The 18,455-nt window shown below is 39.0% G+C and overlaps 1 protein-coding gene across 13 annotated transcripts in view; it reads left to right on the plus strand.

Moving 5' to 3' along the window:
- CADPS (calcium dependent secretion activator) overlaps positions 1-18,455 on the plus strand; it is a 474,942-nt gene that overhangs the window by 355,619 nt on the left and 100,868 nt on the right. For 7 of the 13 annotated variants that reach the window (XM_054551945.2, XM_054551946.2, XM_054551949.2 and 4 more), the window contains 3 exons: positions 192-315; positions 2,661-2,729; positions 17,106-17,212. In XM_054551945.2, coding sequence (XP_054407920.1) covers positions 192-315; positions 2,661-2,729; positions 17,106-17,212 — 300 coding nt within the window. The remainder of the gene's footprint in view (positions 1-191; positions 316-2,660; positions 2,730-17,105; positions 17,213-18,455) is intronic. The other 6 variants (XM_054551947.2, XM_054551952.2, XM_054551956.2 and 3 more) reach the window with 1 other exon arrangement.

Below are 18,455 nucleotides of genomic sequence, written 5' to 3' on the forward strand. Positions count from 1 at the left end.
CTAGCCCTTCCCTGATTCATGGACGGCCTTTGCCAATGCTTTGCAATTCTGGTGCTTTCTCTTTAAGCATGGCTCTCAATCTGTATTAAGTCACAAAGAACTGATTTTAAACTTTCATGCTTCTAAGAAGTATAGATGAGTGACACATTTGCTTGAACCTTCTTAATAATCCCTCTTTCTCCTACTTGAAGGTTTTGATGAAAGATATTGTTACCCCAGTGCCACAAGAGGAGGTAAAAACAGTCATCCGTAAATGTCTGGAACAGGCTGCGTTAGTCAACTATTCTCGGCTCTCAGAGTATGCCAAAATCGAAGGTAAGGCTCCCTTCTGCCCCCACTTTTGAATTTAAATTTTGATATGCCTCCCTGGGGAAGTCTTTCTCTTTTCTCAAGGGCACCCGAAAACAGTGGTCCATCTGAGTATATTAAGCTGAAACCTGGAAGCACCTGAAATGTCGAAGTTTCTTTGGCTGTGGCCAAGTAAATGAATTAAAAGACATTACAGGGGCTCAGAAAACAGCCTTTGTAAGGGAACAATATTGAAAACAGGATGTTATCAGATAACTAACTTCCTTCTGAGAGTCTGTGTTGGCCCTAAGTATCGGCTCTGTGGCTGACGTTTTCCTATGAAGGAGTTCTGTAGAATTGCCCCCTTCTTTAAACAGAGGAAAATAAAGCAGTCTGTTGTCTGCTGCTGATAGCATTGGAAGCAATACAAGAACTGAAAAGAGCAAGATCAAGGTTTTGCTCTTTCTTGCCCCCGAAAGTACCTTGTCTTTTGGTAGTGTTTCAAGCTCGATGGCAAGTTAGTGCTGAGCCATCTGTGATGGCTCCAGGTTGGCTTTAGATCTCATTCATTCTTGTTACTCCAGACCTTAGATGCTTGTTACCACTGCCCTCTCAAGTTTTAGGGAAGCGGTCACTGATGACCCAGTAATCACCAAAGGTGCTTTGAGTAAACTCTACTTGAGAAGATATGGTTCTTTGGGACCTATTCATTCACGAAAGTATTAATCACTTTTCATTGTTACCCTGTTGGCTGCTATAGGGTGATTTGAAAGCCACACCCAACTTGACCAGTGGTGTAAGTGTATAAATGTGGAAGTTCTGTGTGCAAAACTTGATGTGTCCGCATTCTGGAATCTGATGTTCTCTCACACGTGAAACATGACACCTGACTAAAACTAGCAAATGCGCATTGTCTGCCTCAAGACAACTGGGGGGAAAAGAAACTAACCAATCACTCAGACCCCATCACTTACTCTGCCAAAATCCTTGTTTCCTTAGAGAATTAGGTTAAGATTATGTCAAATTCACAGTGTTCTGTACATTACATGTCCTCCCTCTCTCAATTTTGTCTGTCTGACAATGCAAATTGTGTACCAGTGGTAATGAATTCATTGTTATGCATCCAGGGAGAAACACTTAAGAATTGGGCACCAAAAGGATGTTTATCAACTCTTGACTTGGTAATGAGTGACAAAAATAGAGGAACAAGAGGTCGTTAAAGGGCTATATTAGCAAATAATTGTTCCAGCATTTACTGTCCCAGGACGTAATGATTGGTTGTATTTGGTAAAGTCAGCCAGGTACCTAACAATTCTAGGCAAGGCCAGAGATGGGATGGGATCAAGAAACGTTCTGTTGCCATGGCTGCTGCCTCATAGGTCTTGGTCTAGCTATTACTAGTCTTTTGGTAAGATCTGCTCTCTTCTTTCAGATAAATCTATCCAAAAACAAACTTTAAGATCTGTAAGTAAAAATGCATTCATTTCCAAAGTAGATCAGCTGGTCTGTAATTTCCTTTTGTGCCTCAATTCTTCTTGGTTGTGTTAATTATCTTTTGCACTGTGACTTTTAGGTCTGGGGATTCTTTGAAGAAACCAATTCTTTTTTTCCCAACTCTCTTTTCAGAGAAGTACCTCATTCCACACTACCTGCTCTCTTCCGCTTCTCTCCTTCCTTGTCCGTGATTGGCTCAGCCACTTTAATGTGACCTCTGCAAAAGTGGCTGAGACACCAATTTCAAAGCATGCTGGGATTGTTAATTGAGACAACCCAACATCCTCTGGCTGCATGTATCAGGTTTTCTTTCATGGACATAGTCCACCACAGGCTGAGACATTGCAGCCTGAAAGATATTACTACCAGACAACTTTCTTTTACAAGGCTCTGATCCTACCCTCAGAGAAGAAATCTTTCATTTTTTACATTTGAGCTCCTCTGTGAGAATTAACAGCTTTGTTATCTGAGAATTCTGGAAAGAAGTTGTAGTAATATTGCTGGAGACTATGTTTATGAAGAAATACCTCAAAAGCCTTAGATACTAAAGTCTGAAATCCTTAGTATCTTGGAGCCTTAAATCAATGAAATTTTGTTTCCCTTTACTCATGATGTTTTGGTCATTGTACTCTTGCAAACAGCTCTAAAGAGACGTGTAAAATCATGGTCACAATCTCTCTCGTGACTCACGGCATGCTGAATGGTTAATCCAGTAGATCTCCAATTTTGAAGCTCCTTTTTCTTTTATCCTGTGTTTATCCCAAAATACTCTGTGGCTATTTTCCTTTGAGCTAATGTAACGTTTTCCTCTAACCTATGACCTTTAACCTCTTTACCTCTGACCTAAGCCTCTTGCATGCCCAAATCCTCTTTTATAGGGAAAAAGAGAGAAATGTATGAGCATCCTGTCTTCTGCTTGGCCTCCCAAGTGATGGATTTAACCATTCGTGAGTACCTACCACCTCCTCACCATGCTGTCTTCACTCTTTCTGTTTTCATTATTTCAAGAAAATCCAGATCCAAACCAACTCACTCTCCTTGCTTCAAGTTTTTTAGCATTGGCTTGTCTGTTGGTTCTGTCTGTGAAACCCAGTGTGAGAAGTCCAGTCACTTTTTATCAGCCTAAAACAGGTTAGACAATTAAGCCATTTGTTTGTGATAAACTCAGATTTGTCTGTAAGTTTTTCAGTTATTCTCTGTCTGTGACCTGAATGCATTTTTACTTTGCTTGTGTGTAACCCTAATTTGTAAAGTGCTTGTCACTGGTACACAATCAAAAGGTAGCAGCTAGGCTGGGGAGCAATGCGTTAGGTGTCAGATAAAGGACATTTGGGGCAAAATCATGCCTTCTTTTCCGTGTTTAAGATGCCAAACTATTGCGGGTATGAGATCACACCAGGTGGTCCATTCTCTGTAAAAATTAGATCTTATATACCTCCTGTCTGTTCTCTATCAAGCTGGGAAGCTTTTCCTTGTTCCCTCTGGAGATTTTGACTTGTCCTTGTCCTCTAAACTTTGCCTAGAACATATGACTTAATTGTCACTTGGAGAGTTCATGTATGTTTCATAGCTTGATTTCACATTAAACTTAATTTTACTAATTTTCTATTTGTGCAGCATTTTCCACCTCTGTGAAGGAGCCTTTTTTGCTGGCCCCCAAACTTCGGGGCGGTGGGAACCCAAGGGCAATCTTTTCTTTCCAATATCATGTATCACACATAAGTGGGGGGCATTTTGGTCCACTTGCTCATTAATTCTGCATATGTGTTCTTGTTTCTCTCTCTTCTCTCCTTGTTGTGCTCTCTCTTTCAAATAGAGAATCAAAAGGATGCAGGTGAACCAATTGTATATGCATTATAAATTATCAGGACTGTTGAGTTATATTCAGTTTTTGTTTTCGTTTTTCAATAGCTCCTTAAGGTATGTACTCCCAGAGAGCCATGTGGAGTTGCAATAATACTTAAGGAGTTAATTTGTGCTGTCTAAATACATCTCATGCCCGTTTGATGTTGACCTTTATAGAGCAGAACTTCTGAAAAGGCATAAGATTTAAAGGAATAGAATTCCGGTTTGCTGCAGAGCTTCATTTCATCCTTGGTTATAGGATTCCAGTGATTTGGCCTCATGTGCATTTTTTAAAAAGTTATTTAACCAAATGAATCTTCCTCTTTGTTTTTCTTTTTTTTTTTCTGTTTTCTGCCCTATTGAGAAGTTTGTGTTCTTTGATGAATGTTTATCAGCCTAGACAGAGAGAAGTTGTATCCATGTTGTTCTTGTATGTATCGCATGATAAAGCAGGAAGCATGGACAGGATGACCAAACAGGGGCTGTTGCTGGAAGTTTTATTAGAGGAAAGCTCTTGGAAAGTTCTGGCTTTGGAAATTTTCTTCTTGTTTGGTCCCAAAACTTCTGATGTTATTTTGAGAAGAAGTCTGACTTAAAACTTTAATAAATTAGAATAGGGATCATCGTTTTTGTAGTCTAAAGGGTTGTCAAAAATAACTATCAGTTAATCCAAATTAACAGTTGAGCACATTTCAAAACATTTCAGAAAGCATTCCTGAGCACATTCCAGGCATAGGGCTACCAATAAGTATTTGAAGACTCATAAACCTATGTTCAAGACACATGAACCTTTCTCTCTGGTAGGGAAGATATTTATTCAATCATTTATTCACTCATTCATTCATTTATTAGACAAATGGTTAGTGGGAGCCTACCCTGTAGCGGGTACAGTGTTAAAAGCCAGAGACTATGTAAACAAGAGGGAAACAGCTATTAGCCTCATGGAGTATACGTGCAAATGGGTGTATATATGTAAATCAGTATATTGCAAGGCCTATTGGTAGAGTTATGTGTAAGAGGGATGGGGCATTGTCAGAAAACCATGGAAGTCTTCACGAGATGGTAAGGATTGAACTGCATCTTGAGAGATGAATTGGAATAAGCGAAGGGGAGCTAGGATTGGGAATGCAAAGTCATCCTACATCAAGACAGTAATGTGTGCAAATATGTAAAGCCAGATAGCTAATAAAAAATAATGAATGCTTCTTTAATGCATATCATGTTCCAGGTATGATTCTAAGCATATTATTAACTTATTTCTCCTCAAAATCCCTTATAAGAGGGAACTATTATTATTCCCATTGTAGAGATGAGCAAACGGAGGCACAGAACTTAAAAAACACACATCCAGAAGTATAAGTAGTATAGCTGGAGTCAGCCCAGGCAGAAGCCACGCTTTTAACTACTCTGTAATTAATTCAACGTAGCTTCAAAACAGAGTGAAATGATAGTAGTGGGTGGGTGCTGATGATGGCAAGGTAGGCAGGCACAGGACTTCAAAGGTCTTTCTATGCCATAATAATGCTGAGTTCAGACTATATCTCATGGTTCAAAATTTCTTAACTTGAAAATCATGCCAACTTTTGCATGCATATGGATTTTTTCAGAAGAAAGATTCCACAGGTCTCAGCTGCAAAGGTGATGAAGAGTCATTGAAGGCTGTTTATGCAAAGGGATGAGTTGGCGGTTTATACTGCAGAAAAATCACACTAGCAGGAATTAAGAGAAAGGACTGAAGAGAGGGAATAGGGTAGAACTGGACTTAAAGTTGAGGTTAAAGCAGAGATGGGTTTGAAGCTTGGTATAGTGAAGCTTTTTCTAAGTATATCAGGTCTCAATTGCAATCATAATCATAATTACTTCTTTCCTGACCGTTAAATGTTTTTTTTTTTCTTACCCCTTCCCTCCCTTTTCAATTTTCTTAATGAGAATAGAGCATGAATTCATGGATAGGTCTACATAACCAACTGTATGGAGGTGGTAGGGCACCACCGGAGTTACATGTGCAAATTGTAGGGAGGTGGGTAGAATACTGGGGACTGAAATATGGACAGCTGCTGAGTCCTTTAGTCAGACTATGCTTTAAGAATCTACAGAGCTATGCAGATGGCATTTTGGTGGACTTATGCTTTATGTTTGGTGGCATTATTAGAAATTAAATGTTCAATTTAATTACAGTACCTCCAAAAAAAGATGCAAAAGCCTGCTAGTCTATGAAAGAAAAGCTGTGACTCCTGCAAATGAATTCTATTATTTTAAATACATTTCCATGTAAACCGTCACACATTCTGAACCCAGCAAGCTCTGAGAAAGTCTACACTACTATTGCTGTTTTGCCTCAGTTCTTGGCTAAATACTTGCATAATTTTCTGAGCATCATAACGATTCCACTGGAATCTGAAATAAAACAACTTTTTCCTCCAAATATGCCAAGGATTTGCAAAATCAGACAGATGATGATTTGTAGATAGACAGCAGATAGATATAGACAGAAATAATTAGGTAGGCAGGCAGATAGATAGATAGATAGATAGATAAATAGATAGATAGATAGATACAGAAATAGAAGGTGGGAGGAAAGGAGAGGAGAGAGGAGAGGGAAGGAGAGGAGAGTGGGTAGATAGGTGGGTGGGTGGGTGGATGGATGAATGATGGGTAGGTGGGGAGAGAGAGAGAGAAGAGAGCAGCCACCTACGAACCTATGGGCCTTGGCCCTGTGCTAAGGGCTTCTGATTCAATCTTAACCTTAGACTCATCAAGAAGGCTTTATTTTTGCACCCTTTACAGATGAAGGAGCTGTGATTCAGTGAGGATAAGTAACTTTCTGAAGCAGGATTTGAACTCAGGTCTGTCTAAATTTAAATACCCTGCATTTTTGTCTCTTTCTACCATGTAGACTTTTTGGCTGATGTGGTGAGCACTTAGACAATATCCATTCATTCAGTGGATAAGGTCAAGTATAATACCTACCACTTTTTACATAGGAAGACTACAAATTAACAGAGCAGTCCTTTCTGGAACTGGATCATTGACAAAATCTTTACATTGTAAAGTCTTCCCAAGGGCAGTTGAGATTCCCCAAGGTTGTCCAAGAACTGAGAACTTTTCTTCTTTCCAATTGACAGAAACCTTCTAGATCAGGTCAAATCTATCCAAAGGACTTCCAGGAAGATTCTGTGATGTTGAGGTTTTGTATCTTTCTCTGTCTCCAGGCAAATTTCCTACAGATCTAAGGCTTGTTGAAAGAGAGAAAGAGAACCAAGCTGGTAAAACTCACCAACACATAGAGCCAAGCCACCACCCCACTGTCTTCCACAAGGGACCAATAATAGTGAATCTCATCCCCACAAAATGGCCATTCTGAGATGAGGACCATCTCATGCTGCATGTCTTATACATGAGGGACTAAGTGTTTCTCTTTTATTTCTTTTTTTCTTTTTTTTTTTTTTTTTTTTTTTTTTTGAGACAGTCTTGCTTTAGAGTACGGTGATAGGATCCTGGCTCACCGCAACATCTACCTCCTGGGTTCAAACAATACTTTTGTCTCAGCATCAAAAGTAGCTGGGACTACAGGCACACATCACCATGCCCAGCTAATTTTTTGTATTTTTAGTAGAGATGGGGTTTTACCATGTTGGCCAGGTTGGTCTTGAACTCCTGGCCTCAAGTGATCCGCCCACCTCGGCCTCCTAAAGTGCTGAGATTACAGGCATGAGCCACCACACCGAGCTTTTCCATCCTTTTTGTTTCAGTGGTGCATAAATCAGGGTTTCCAAGCCCAGATTATTCTGTGGACTAGCACCTCATCTATACTTTACAATAAGTGGGGAGGACAAAGAGAAACATGTTTTAAACACTGTCACCAAGAAAGATTTTGGAAAAAAAAGGATGTGTTAAAATATGCTGTGAACCCACAAATATGAAACCAGTGTCTCTCTCTTCTATCAGAAAAAAAGATGTGATGCTGCAGATTATGATAAAAATTGTTGTTTATTGAGAATTTAGTATGTGCTAAGTAGTTATGCATATCTCATTTAATTCTCACCATGACCCTGTGAGATAAGTGTTTTATTACCATATTTCATTGAATCTAAAGGGCCATCAGTTATAAGCTGCGCCATTCATATACTGTATTGTGACATGCTATCAAACATAAGATGCATCCAAATTTCAGAAATGTTAAAATGTGCCTCTTACTTCAATACAATAAGAACTTATGCATTCGTGCATGGAAATCCTGAAGTAGAAAGATGTTAAGTCACTTCCCCAAGGTTAAACATCTGGTTAGTTGTAGAGTCAAAATTTGAACATGACCTTGTTTAATTCCAAAGTCCCCATTTTCAACTTCTACACTATAAAATGCTTGTGATTTGTTAGCAATGAAATTGTATAACACAAAAGAGGTTTCTTGATCATTGACAGGTGAAAAATCAAGGCCTGGAGAAAAGAAGCCAGGTTCAAAATAAAATGAGTAGTCAGTGACTCTCCAGTCTCTTGTCTTATGTGCTATTCAAGAGCCATTACCACCCCACCAGGCTGCCTTACCTTTCAGTCAAGACATAACAGCCCTATCCACAATCCATTAACTGGTCTGAGCTTCCAGTAGGACACTCGATGACATCCAGCATCCACATGTTAGAATCATATACGTGCAACTCTAAGAAAACACTACCTCAAAACCAGCCTGAGCACTAAATGATTTGTTGTACCTCAAATTCAAATCCTTATCTTGCCTCCACTGGGCTTTCTAACCTCTGTAACCTCACTTTTATTTCCTGTAAAAGGTGCTAATAATATTTCCTCCCCCAGAGAATTATTGCAAAGATTAAAATACATATTCTAAATGAATCTCTTAGCACAAAGGCCTGGCACATAGTAAGTGCTCATTATATATATTAATTTATTATTTGTTTGAAAGTATTTAAAAGGATGTTCTTCCAAGTTGAAATGTATAGTATAAAGATATCATTTGATTTCAGAAATGAATCATAAAACAGCACTTCTTCAACTTTAATGTCCATCTGAATCACTGGGGATCTTGTTGAAATGTAGGTTCTGATTCAGCAGGTCTGGGGTGGAGCCTGGGAATATGCATTCTTAACAAGCTTCCAGGTGATGCTGAAGCTGCTGATCCAGGGATGGTACTTTGAGGGTCAAGGGAATATAAGAGGTATTCAAATTGTCTTTTATGATAAATTTCAAATACAACATTGCAATCTTCATATATATTTGTTAAATACCCACTAGCTTCCAGGAGCTATGCCAGACACCAGGGGAGTGTGTGATGAGCAAAAGCAGTCATGCTCCCTACCCTTGTTGAGCTTAAAAAAGAAAACACAGGCATGAAACAAGCAACCACAATCTGATGATGATAGTAAAGGGAACAAGCAAGGTGTCACAGGAGTGCAGTATAAGGGGATTTTACCCAGGCCAGGGTCTTTGATGCATTGCAGAGCAGGGGATAGTGCCAGAGAAGGGCATGATGTAGGTCAAAGACTGGACCCCCAAGAAGAACTGACTGGGGTGTTCCCTAGCCTTGTTTCAGTGTTTGCCTCTATTCATCATCCCTCCAGATGCTCCAAGCTCCTGCCCAAGACAGCTTCTGGCAACGTACATAAAAGTTTATTTGGGGACTAAGTGGGTACTTAATAGTACTACTGAATCAGAGAAAAAAAGAACTCAAATAGCCTAAGCAAGAAAAGAGAATTTTTTTGGCTTAGGAAGCTAGGAAATCCATGGAGGAGTTGGTCTCAGAAATGAAAAATGTTCATGTGTTTTCATATCTCCAACTGCTGACAGGCTTCTTTAATGTGACTGGAGCTAATGGTTGAAGTTTGGCAAGCAATATGGCCACAAATAGCACCAGCCTTTTATCCTAGCTAATGACTCTGGAAGAAAAAGAGCATTCCTCTCCAAGCAACTGTATACAATTCCAGAGAAGGGCCACAGTGGCCCAGCTTGGGTCACATGCTAACCCCAGAGCCAGTTGTAGTACCCATGATGGTATGAGGAACTACAGTTGGCCAGGTGTAGCTCATGTGACTTCCCCTGAAGGATACTTTCCTTGGAAGTCCCACCAAAATAACATGGAATAGAGAAGGTAACTCCCCTGAGCAAGGTTCTTGCACATACAAGGACAGATTTCCAACACAATGTCCATGCAGAATTAAGCTCACTTTTCTTATATGCAACAGCTCAGCCCGAGGAACAAAGCCTGAGTTGGCATACAATACCAAATTAGAGAAGAAAAACCATTACAAGAGTGTTATTTCTTTAATTTAAATTAATTTGTATTAAGTTAAATAAAATTATGTTTAATTGTCTTAAATAGTTTTTGTTTTTGTTTTTTGAGACGGAGTCTTGCTCTGTCACCCAGGCTGGAGTGCAGTGGGGTGATCTCGGCTCACTGCAACCTCCGCCTCCCGGGTCCAAGTGGTTCTCCTGTCAGCCTCCTGAGTAGCTGGGAATACAGGTGCACACCACCATGCCCAGCTAATTTTTGTATTTTTAGTAGAGACAGGGTTTCACCATGTTGGCCAGTATGGTCTCGAACTCCTGACCTCATGATCCTCCTGCCTCAGCCTCCCAAAGTGCTGGGATTACAGGTGTGCGCCACTGCGCACAGCTGTCTTAAATAGTATTTAATTGCATTAAGAAACCTGATGTTATTCTCTGGCTTGGAAGTTTAAGTTATGATGTTTACTATTCAGAATTCAGCTTAGTACATTTGTTAAGTAACCAGGGACTTTGGATAAGAGATAAGAGTTCCTGTGTAGTTTGTATGTATACTGAAAACACAGAGCATTTTATTTTTCATGAAAGCACTGCATTGGACAGGATCCACTGAGGATTCCCTTCTACCAATATTTGATGACCTACCCTGGCCCCAGCACTGCTCTAGGCCCTAGAAATACAGAATTCCCTGGCAGACAGGGAGATAGACAAATGTATAGAATTTCCTATTATCAAGGGCCAGAAGTGCTCAAGTAGAAGCATCGACAGAGGAGCTGAAGCTTTGCTATGATGGCACTCTCTTGTTATGGCATATGAAGGCATAACCCTTGTCATGAAGGGCAGCTCTCAAAGGTTTTTAAGCAGGAGCATGACAAGTTCAGATGTGTGCTTAACAGAGATCACTCTGACTGCTGCATGGCAGAGAATGAACTGCAGAAGAGAAAAGGGACTGAAGGCTGCCTTGGAGGCTTTAGCAACAGTTGAGGTGGAAATGATGAGACCTGAGTCATATGCCCACCCCCTCGGCGAGAGTGTGGATGAGCACGTGATCTAGTACGGTGTGAGATAAAATCAAGAGACATTTTGGAGGTAGACTGGACAAGCTATACCACCTAAATCCTTACAGGGAAGAGACAATGATGGCTCCAATGAAAAGCATAGGAAAAATCCATGATCCATCCAACCGCCTGTATTAACACATACTTTAGACTGATCTAGAGCTGGAACCTTTTGAAAGGGAGTGGATATTGGAGAATCAAGGGGATCAAGCATACATAATAGACAGTCCCACTAAAGAAATTGTATTAGGTTTCAACCTTGCCTGTTTTTGGCCTATGTAGCCATCATTTTAGGGAAGCTGGGTACTCAGGATAGTATGATGTGGCTATCTGCTAAGCTTTCTGTTGCTACTTGAGCTTTTATCTACCCCCACCCCCAAATCATAGCAAATTGCTACAGGCTAGTTATTTTCTGTAATTGCATAATACAAATACTAGCATCTTCAGCAACACAACAATAGGCTGGAACTTGGTAATAAGTGAGTTTCCATCAATCGTATTCATCTCTCATATGATATTTCAGGGACTGGCAATTCACTAGCTAGAGCCAGAGTTGGTCAGGTTATTTAAGGGCTAATTGGAGTGTCTCTTGCTCCTGGATGCATCTCTGCCTTGGCTTAGATGAGCATGCAGTGGAATTCTCTTTTTGTTTTTCTGCAGTCACATTTAACTCTCTCTCTGGAAGCCAAGCAGATTTAATTGTGTAAACATGAGCAATGGTAATTGGGTAAATGAAGTTGGAAACCAAGGTATGATGTTTTTGTTTTGCTCTGTGAGGAAAAAAAATAGGGAGCTTGTTTTTCTATGGTGGCAAACCTCACTGTCAGAATTCTGGACAGACAGTTGGCAGGAGGAAATCCCTTTATGAATTTCTCATCAAGACCCATTTAGCTGAAATATGTATCTGCTGCCTCATGGGTGACAGATCAACCCAGGGGCGCTTTATTGTTTTATTCACCACCAGATCAAGTCTTTCTCTACCCAGGTTCAGTTAACTGGGTGAGAATGAGTCAGGAATTTCCATGAGAAGTGCACATGCAGGTAACATGCATTCACTGAAAGAGCCATGAGGATGGATTACCAGAAATGCTCTTAACTTTAGGCAGTGCTGTCAGTGGAAAACCAAATTTTATCAAAATATAAAATATGGAGTACTATTTTTTATGATGAAAGGATTAGTAGTTGCCTCCTTTTAAATGGTTATCATTTAAAACTGAGTCTTCCAAATTCTATTTACACACATTTTTTTCTCAAACAATTTCAATAAGAGGAAACTGGTAATTTTTTTGTCCTGTATTCTAAACATTGAAATGGTCCAGCAAGAAAAGGATCTCATCAACTCTTGCTTTTAACAGATGATTTTTGCCAGAATATTATATTTTATCCATATTTTTCAATCTTTTTTATTAATGTCACTAGAATTCCATTTCCTACATGCCCGCAGTAAAATTCATTTTCCCAGATGAAAATTCAAGCAAACCAAGAAGCAAACTTGGCAATGGAGTATGTCCCTCTCACTATACAGATTGCTTTATAAACCAGAACTATTAGAAAGGAGCAGGTCCAAGGTTAATGAGACACTCATTAAAGAGAGAGAATTGCAGAAGCTGATAGTGCTCTGTGCCTGTATTGAAGGAGAGGCTATTGTTATAGGATGTTTGCTGTGCTGATATTGTAAACCACATGACAGATGGGTCAAGTGCTGATTACAGTATTCTAACATTTGGAATAGCAAGTAACATATTTGATAAGCTGGCAAGTTTTTATATATGATTCAACCCACAATATAAAAGCCATGAGAATTCCAAATTGAAAATAATTAAATGAGCTGGAAACAATCAGATACCTCACATTTTCCCCCAAAATGACAGATTTTGACATGTTGAAATTCCACAAAGGGAGCAAGAATATTTCCTAGCTCACTTGAACTAATAATGGCCCTTCATCTGCTTTTGCAAAGCAATTAATTGCAGCCTCCTCACAATGTGGAGGTAACAAGAAACATGTGTAGGCATCTTGAGCTTTACAGAGATCTGTCCCATAGACTGCTTTATTTGCTCTTATCAGCAACCCTGTAACATACACAGAAAAGATACTCTCAATTTATAGATGAGGAAACTAAAGCACAGAGAGGTTCAAGTAGCAGATGCAAGGTTACATAGAAAGTAAGTAACATATGGGGGATGACAAGCCAGATCTTCCAACTATTAATATATCAAGTCCTATTTCTGGTCATCTGTAAGAAAGAAGCAGCTATTAATGTATAGGTGTTCTTCATTGTATGAAGTGTATCTTTTTTTGGTCAGTGCTGCTGCTGCCATCATTCATGTGTATCCATCTGGATAAAGCATCTGGTATTTGCATTCAGCCTCTGAGTGTCTCGGTGGTGGTGGTGGGTGGGGGTTGCTGGTGACACTGGTAAGAGTCCTTGTCAAACAATGTCACACCCCTGTAGTGTTGAAGTATTGCCAAGAAAGCAGCAGCTCTCCATTTGTGTTTTATCATTTTTGCTTATTTGGTTGTTCTTTTCAGTTTGTCATCTTACTTGTCACCCTTTGTTAAAGTCACTTTGTCATTACTTTTTTACTGTCTCTCTTCACCTACCCAAGCAGCTCCCCTGCCACCTCCTGGGCCTCCTCCTCCACCCACCCAAACGCAGACCAGCATGTTATATCAGAGGCTCAAGGCATGCCTAGGCTGAAATCAAGTACCATAAACTTTCATCATTCCTCTACTTGGCAGCTTTCTAGTTTAGTTTGCTTTTCTGTTCACCTTTCTTCTTGAAATTTTGTTTCAGTTTTGAACACTAAGCTGAGACTCGGGCTCTCAAGTATAATTTTATAGGTTTTGAGATACTCAAAAGAGAGCATTTATTTCCAAATGTCCACATTTTTTTTGTCTAGCTATGTCTGACATATGCAACATTTTCAAATCTCAATGTCAGCACAAAATAACATTGTTGTTGCATAACATTTTGCATGACAATTTTTTTCTGTGTTATGAGCTTCAATTCTATTGTATGAAATGGTTCTTAAGTATACTATATTTTTAGTTCCATTTTATCAGTGCTCCAGCTAGTGCAAGCTTGGGGGATAGGCATATTGTAATTCATCTGCAGACAGCGTAAGTGGCCAAAAAAAAAAAAAAAAAAAAATCGTTTCCAAGCACAAATTTCTCCTTGACCTCTGTTGGGGAGAGGGAAGAAGTGCTAAAGGATTTTGCACAATATTTTCTTTAAAGACAACATCTTAGAGAATTTACTTTTAGTTCCATTTTGCCATTTAGCTAGTAGTACAGCAGCTATGCAAACGAACAGGAAAATAGTGCAGTGTCTCACTAATGTGGCTTGATCTACAGATGATGGAATCACAGCTAATTAATAGTAAATGAAAGACTGGCTACATGGGTTAATTGGCAGATCAAGTGTTCTAGATTAAAGGACCCTTAACCTGTTTACTTTAATGGTTTTGTGTTCAAGTAAAATTGCAAAGGGTTTTATTAAACATACTGTCTGTATATATACATCAGGCATACACATATCTGCGTACATGTGCACACACTCATAGAATGGCTGCATGCACATGCACAATTTATGTGTATCTATTGATATCTATTGTAGTCAATCTAAGAGTACTGCCTATTAAAACAAATCTTCAGGTGGTCCTAGCTTCAACATCTTGGATTTCTCCAAACATAAAAATTATTGACTTTTTTTTTTTAAAGTGCATAAAAATATTGGTATGAATTATTTATGTAGCCTATGTCATAAACAGCCAGAATTCCCCTAGATTTGGTGAGTGTTTCACCCAAAAGGACAAAGCTCTCTATTTTTAAAGCAAGAGATTTCAAAGATGTGCCCCAAGTGGGATTTCCTGAAGATTTGTATTAATGTGCAGGCTTGTCTGTTACTAGAAAATGTATATAAGTGTGTGATGTGTGTATGTGGGTGTATGTGTCGAATGGGTAATAAGCATAGGATGAGGAATTTGCAAATTGATGTGTAAATGTGAATATCAACGAATAAAAAATAGTAGCCTGTGCATATTTACTATCAAAATGCAAATACCTCTCTCTACACATATTACCCAAAAATATATACACAGTATGTTTGTAGAAATGCCTGAAAGTCTACGAATGAAATTATGATAGTCTATTTATCAAATTACTAACAGGTCAGATGCCTCAAAAGCACAGAAGTCAATCTTGTCATACACTCTTTCTCTAAATATATATTGCTCTAGACCAGGCAATGGGCTATCAGCACCTAAGCTCCCACATCTCCTTATTCTGAGTGTTGGTTATTCTCTGCCTAATCCACATGTTTATGTTTCCCACAGCCCCACCTTCAGGCTCTAACCAGATCCAGCCACATTTCCATCTGGGTTTGGCAAAGATAATGGAGCTTTCCATTGACTTGAATCCAGGAAGCCCATTTTCACACTAGCCGTCAGGCCTTGTTAGACTGAGACTTTCAACACCTGGCTAATCTTACCCTGTCCCACTAATCACTCTTATATCCCTTTTGCTAGAACACTCTTCTTGCATAGTGTCTCACTGAATTTATTTTTCATTATTAAATCCTAAATTACTAATGACCTGATATGTTCATTACCTAAGAAATGCATAAAAGAATATTAAGAAACTTTTTTTTGTAAATTAGCAATCTCTTATGATTTTAAGTCTGCCTACTTCCTCCCACCCCCTGCTGCCTGCCAGAAACCTTCCTATTTAGTAATACGTAATTCTTTCTAGCAAGAAACATCCTGAAGCCAAAATATACCTGTTTCAGATGAAGAGATGAAAATAAGTTTTGCCAGTTCTTTTGCAAATGTATGTACCTACTTGGGGAATTCTACTAAATGATGTTTATTTCACTATATCCCATGTGCTCTGACTCTGAGGCTTCAAGGTTTGAAGGGGGCTAAACATGAAATACAAGTTCCCCTGGAATTCAGACTGGCTGAATCCAAGCAGTTTCACTGGCCAAGAAAACCTTTATGTTTTGGCCGGGCACGGTGGTTCACACCTGTAATCCCAGCACTTTGGAAGGCTGAGGCGGGCGGATCTCCTGAGGTAAGGAGTTTGAGACCATCCTGGCCAGCAAGGTGAAACTCCGTCTCTACTAAAAATCAAAAAATCAGCCCGGCGTGGTGGCAGGTGCCTGTAATCCCAGCTACTCAGGAGGCTGAGGCAGGAGGATCACTTGAACCCATGAGGCAGAGGTTGCAGTGAGCTGAGATCGCACCACTGCCCTCCAGCCTGGGCAGCAGAGTAAATGAGACTCCGTCTCCAAAAAAAAAAAAAAAGAAAAAGAAAGAAAACCTCCTTTATGTTTTAAATGTTACTCTTTTCCCAAAGGAAAAAAGTTTGTAATTTTTGGAACATAATGACATTGTCAAACTCATGAACTCAGCTCTAAAAAGAAGGCAACATAAGCCAGGGTTCAGGTTCTTCTTGAGCTGGGTAAAAATACAACACTTTCAGTTTAAGAGAAACTAAAAACAGAGAAAACAATTAAGTACATTGTTTCAATTTAACTGATAAAATTTCAATTGTAACAACCAGTAGCACAAACTACCACAACCCATTCAATAATCTACTCCTAACACCCTTTTAACAATTATTATTCCTGACTAATGGCCCAGGCATATCCAATTTTTCTTTTCTATCTCCTCCCTGGACAACTTGAAGCAGAGATTTGAATCTGCATTTTCAAAATGAACGTTCCAACATTCGCGAGCCTGCAATGAGAAATTACGCTGTAGCATTTAATAACTAATCTAAAAAACAAATGTAACAGCAATCAATATTAAACTCCTGTTAATCTTCCCACTTCAGGTAGCATAAATACAATCTAGAGAGTGATACAGTACATTTATGCTGTCTTTAAAGAACATGTGTACAAAATGTCACTAAATTTGATATGGGCTGTCATAGACTTAATATAGCTTCATATGCAAATTTGAAGCTGGAGCACTGCTTTTTTCTAATATGTATTATAATAATGGTGATAATAATAAAGTGGCTTTATGGTTTGCTCACTACTAATTACATGGCACTTAACATTTGCATGAATTTTTTTTAAAAAACTGATAACTATTCTCAATTTCTTATCCACTAGTTCTAATGGCCATAAAAGTAGCCTGCCACTTTCGCTGAATTTTAACACAAACTCTTGTACTACAGAAAATGTAGGCCGATTAATCACTCCTGCCAAAAAGCTTGAAGATACAATACGTCTTGCTGAACTAGTTATTGAAGTTCTTCAGCAAAATGAGGAGCACCACGCAGAGGTGAGCAGGCTTGGTGGGAAGTGTATCTTACTGTCCCTTAGCTGAGCTTGCAGAGCTGATTTTCCCAGCCAGATTGTGAATAAGATGTCTTAACACCCATTTTCTTTTAACTGGGATTGCAAAGGGAATGAAAGTGGAAGTTTTGCAAGAAGTCTTTGGAAGGTTATTTTAACCAACTAAAAAGTGATTGCATGTTGTATGTGTCAGCCTAAGTTTTCAGGTGTTTCTAGCAATGAACAAATGAGGTGAGTGCTTTTAAAGTTAATCATTCAAGCAGCATCTGGTTACCATTGTCCAGAACACAAAATATTTTTTGGTTTTTTGTGTTTGTTTTTGTTGCCACCACTGTTGTTTTTATTAGTTATTTGGTATGTGAACCACAGACCTTCTTTCTCAATTTATCTCTGTAACTTACTCTGCTTGTACTAGAGTCTTCTTTTTTTTTTTTTTTTCTTAGATTGCTTGGGTTGTTAAACACAGTGACAGAAGCAAATTATTCTGTGTTGTTCAACTTGTCGATTCTCCAACATACATCTAAATAAATATAGCTTACTTTTTTTAACAAACCACTACCAAAATGATCCTTTTGATAATAATTATAAACCAAGGGATTTCAAGGCTAACTAAATCCCAAACCTATAAGGACTTAAACAACCTAACACTTCCAAGAAAATTCCAAAATTTCATCATGGTTAAATGGTTATATCAATGCTCGTCTCAAAATTGAGATTTAAAATCATCTCTCTTAAAATAATCTTTTTGAAAATTGCATAATTCTCCCCCTTTCTCTACATTCAGATTTACAGCAAAGGGGAAAAATGACATTTCCTAAAAGTAATTTCTCAAGTACCTAAAATGATCATTCCATGACTAAATGGAAATTGCCAGTATAGTTAAATAATATATAATACACCATAAATCCAACCGTCCCGACTAATGCCTGATTGCATATTTAAATTTCCTCCCTGTTTTTCTACTATTTTATTCAATCTTGGCTGATCGTGGCAGGGGAAAGAGGTATGTGACTAAACCGAATGAACCAGCCACCTGCTGTCATACTTTGTGCATGCCCTTCCAGTACCATGTCTTCTAATGGGACTTTTCCTGGTGCTCCTGCTTTCTAACACTGACCCAAGGAATGTAACAGCAACTTCCAGTGGACTGCTTGTGGAATGGGTGACCCTCCACGGCAGGGTCAATGTGGGTGATTCTCTTGTGCGTGCATGAAGCAATTGATATACTT

Source organism: Pongo abelii, chromosome 2 (genome assembly GCF_028885655.2).
Source record: "Pongo abelii isolate AG06213 chromosome 2, NHGRI_mPonAbe1-v2.0_pri, whole genome shotgun sequence".
In the NCBI taxonomy this organism is placed as follows: Eukaryota; Metazoa; Chordata; class Mammalia; order Primates; family Hominidae; genus Pongo; species Pongo abelii.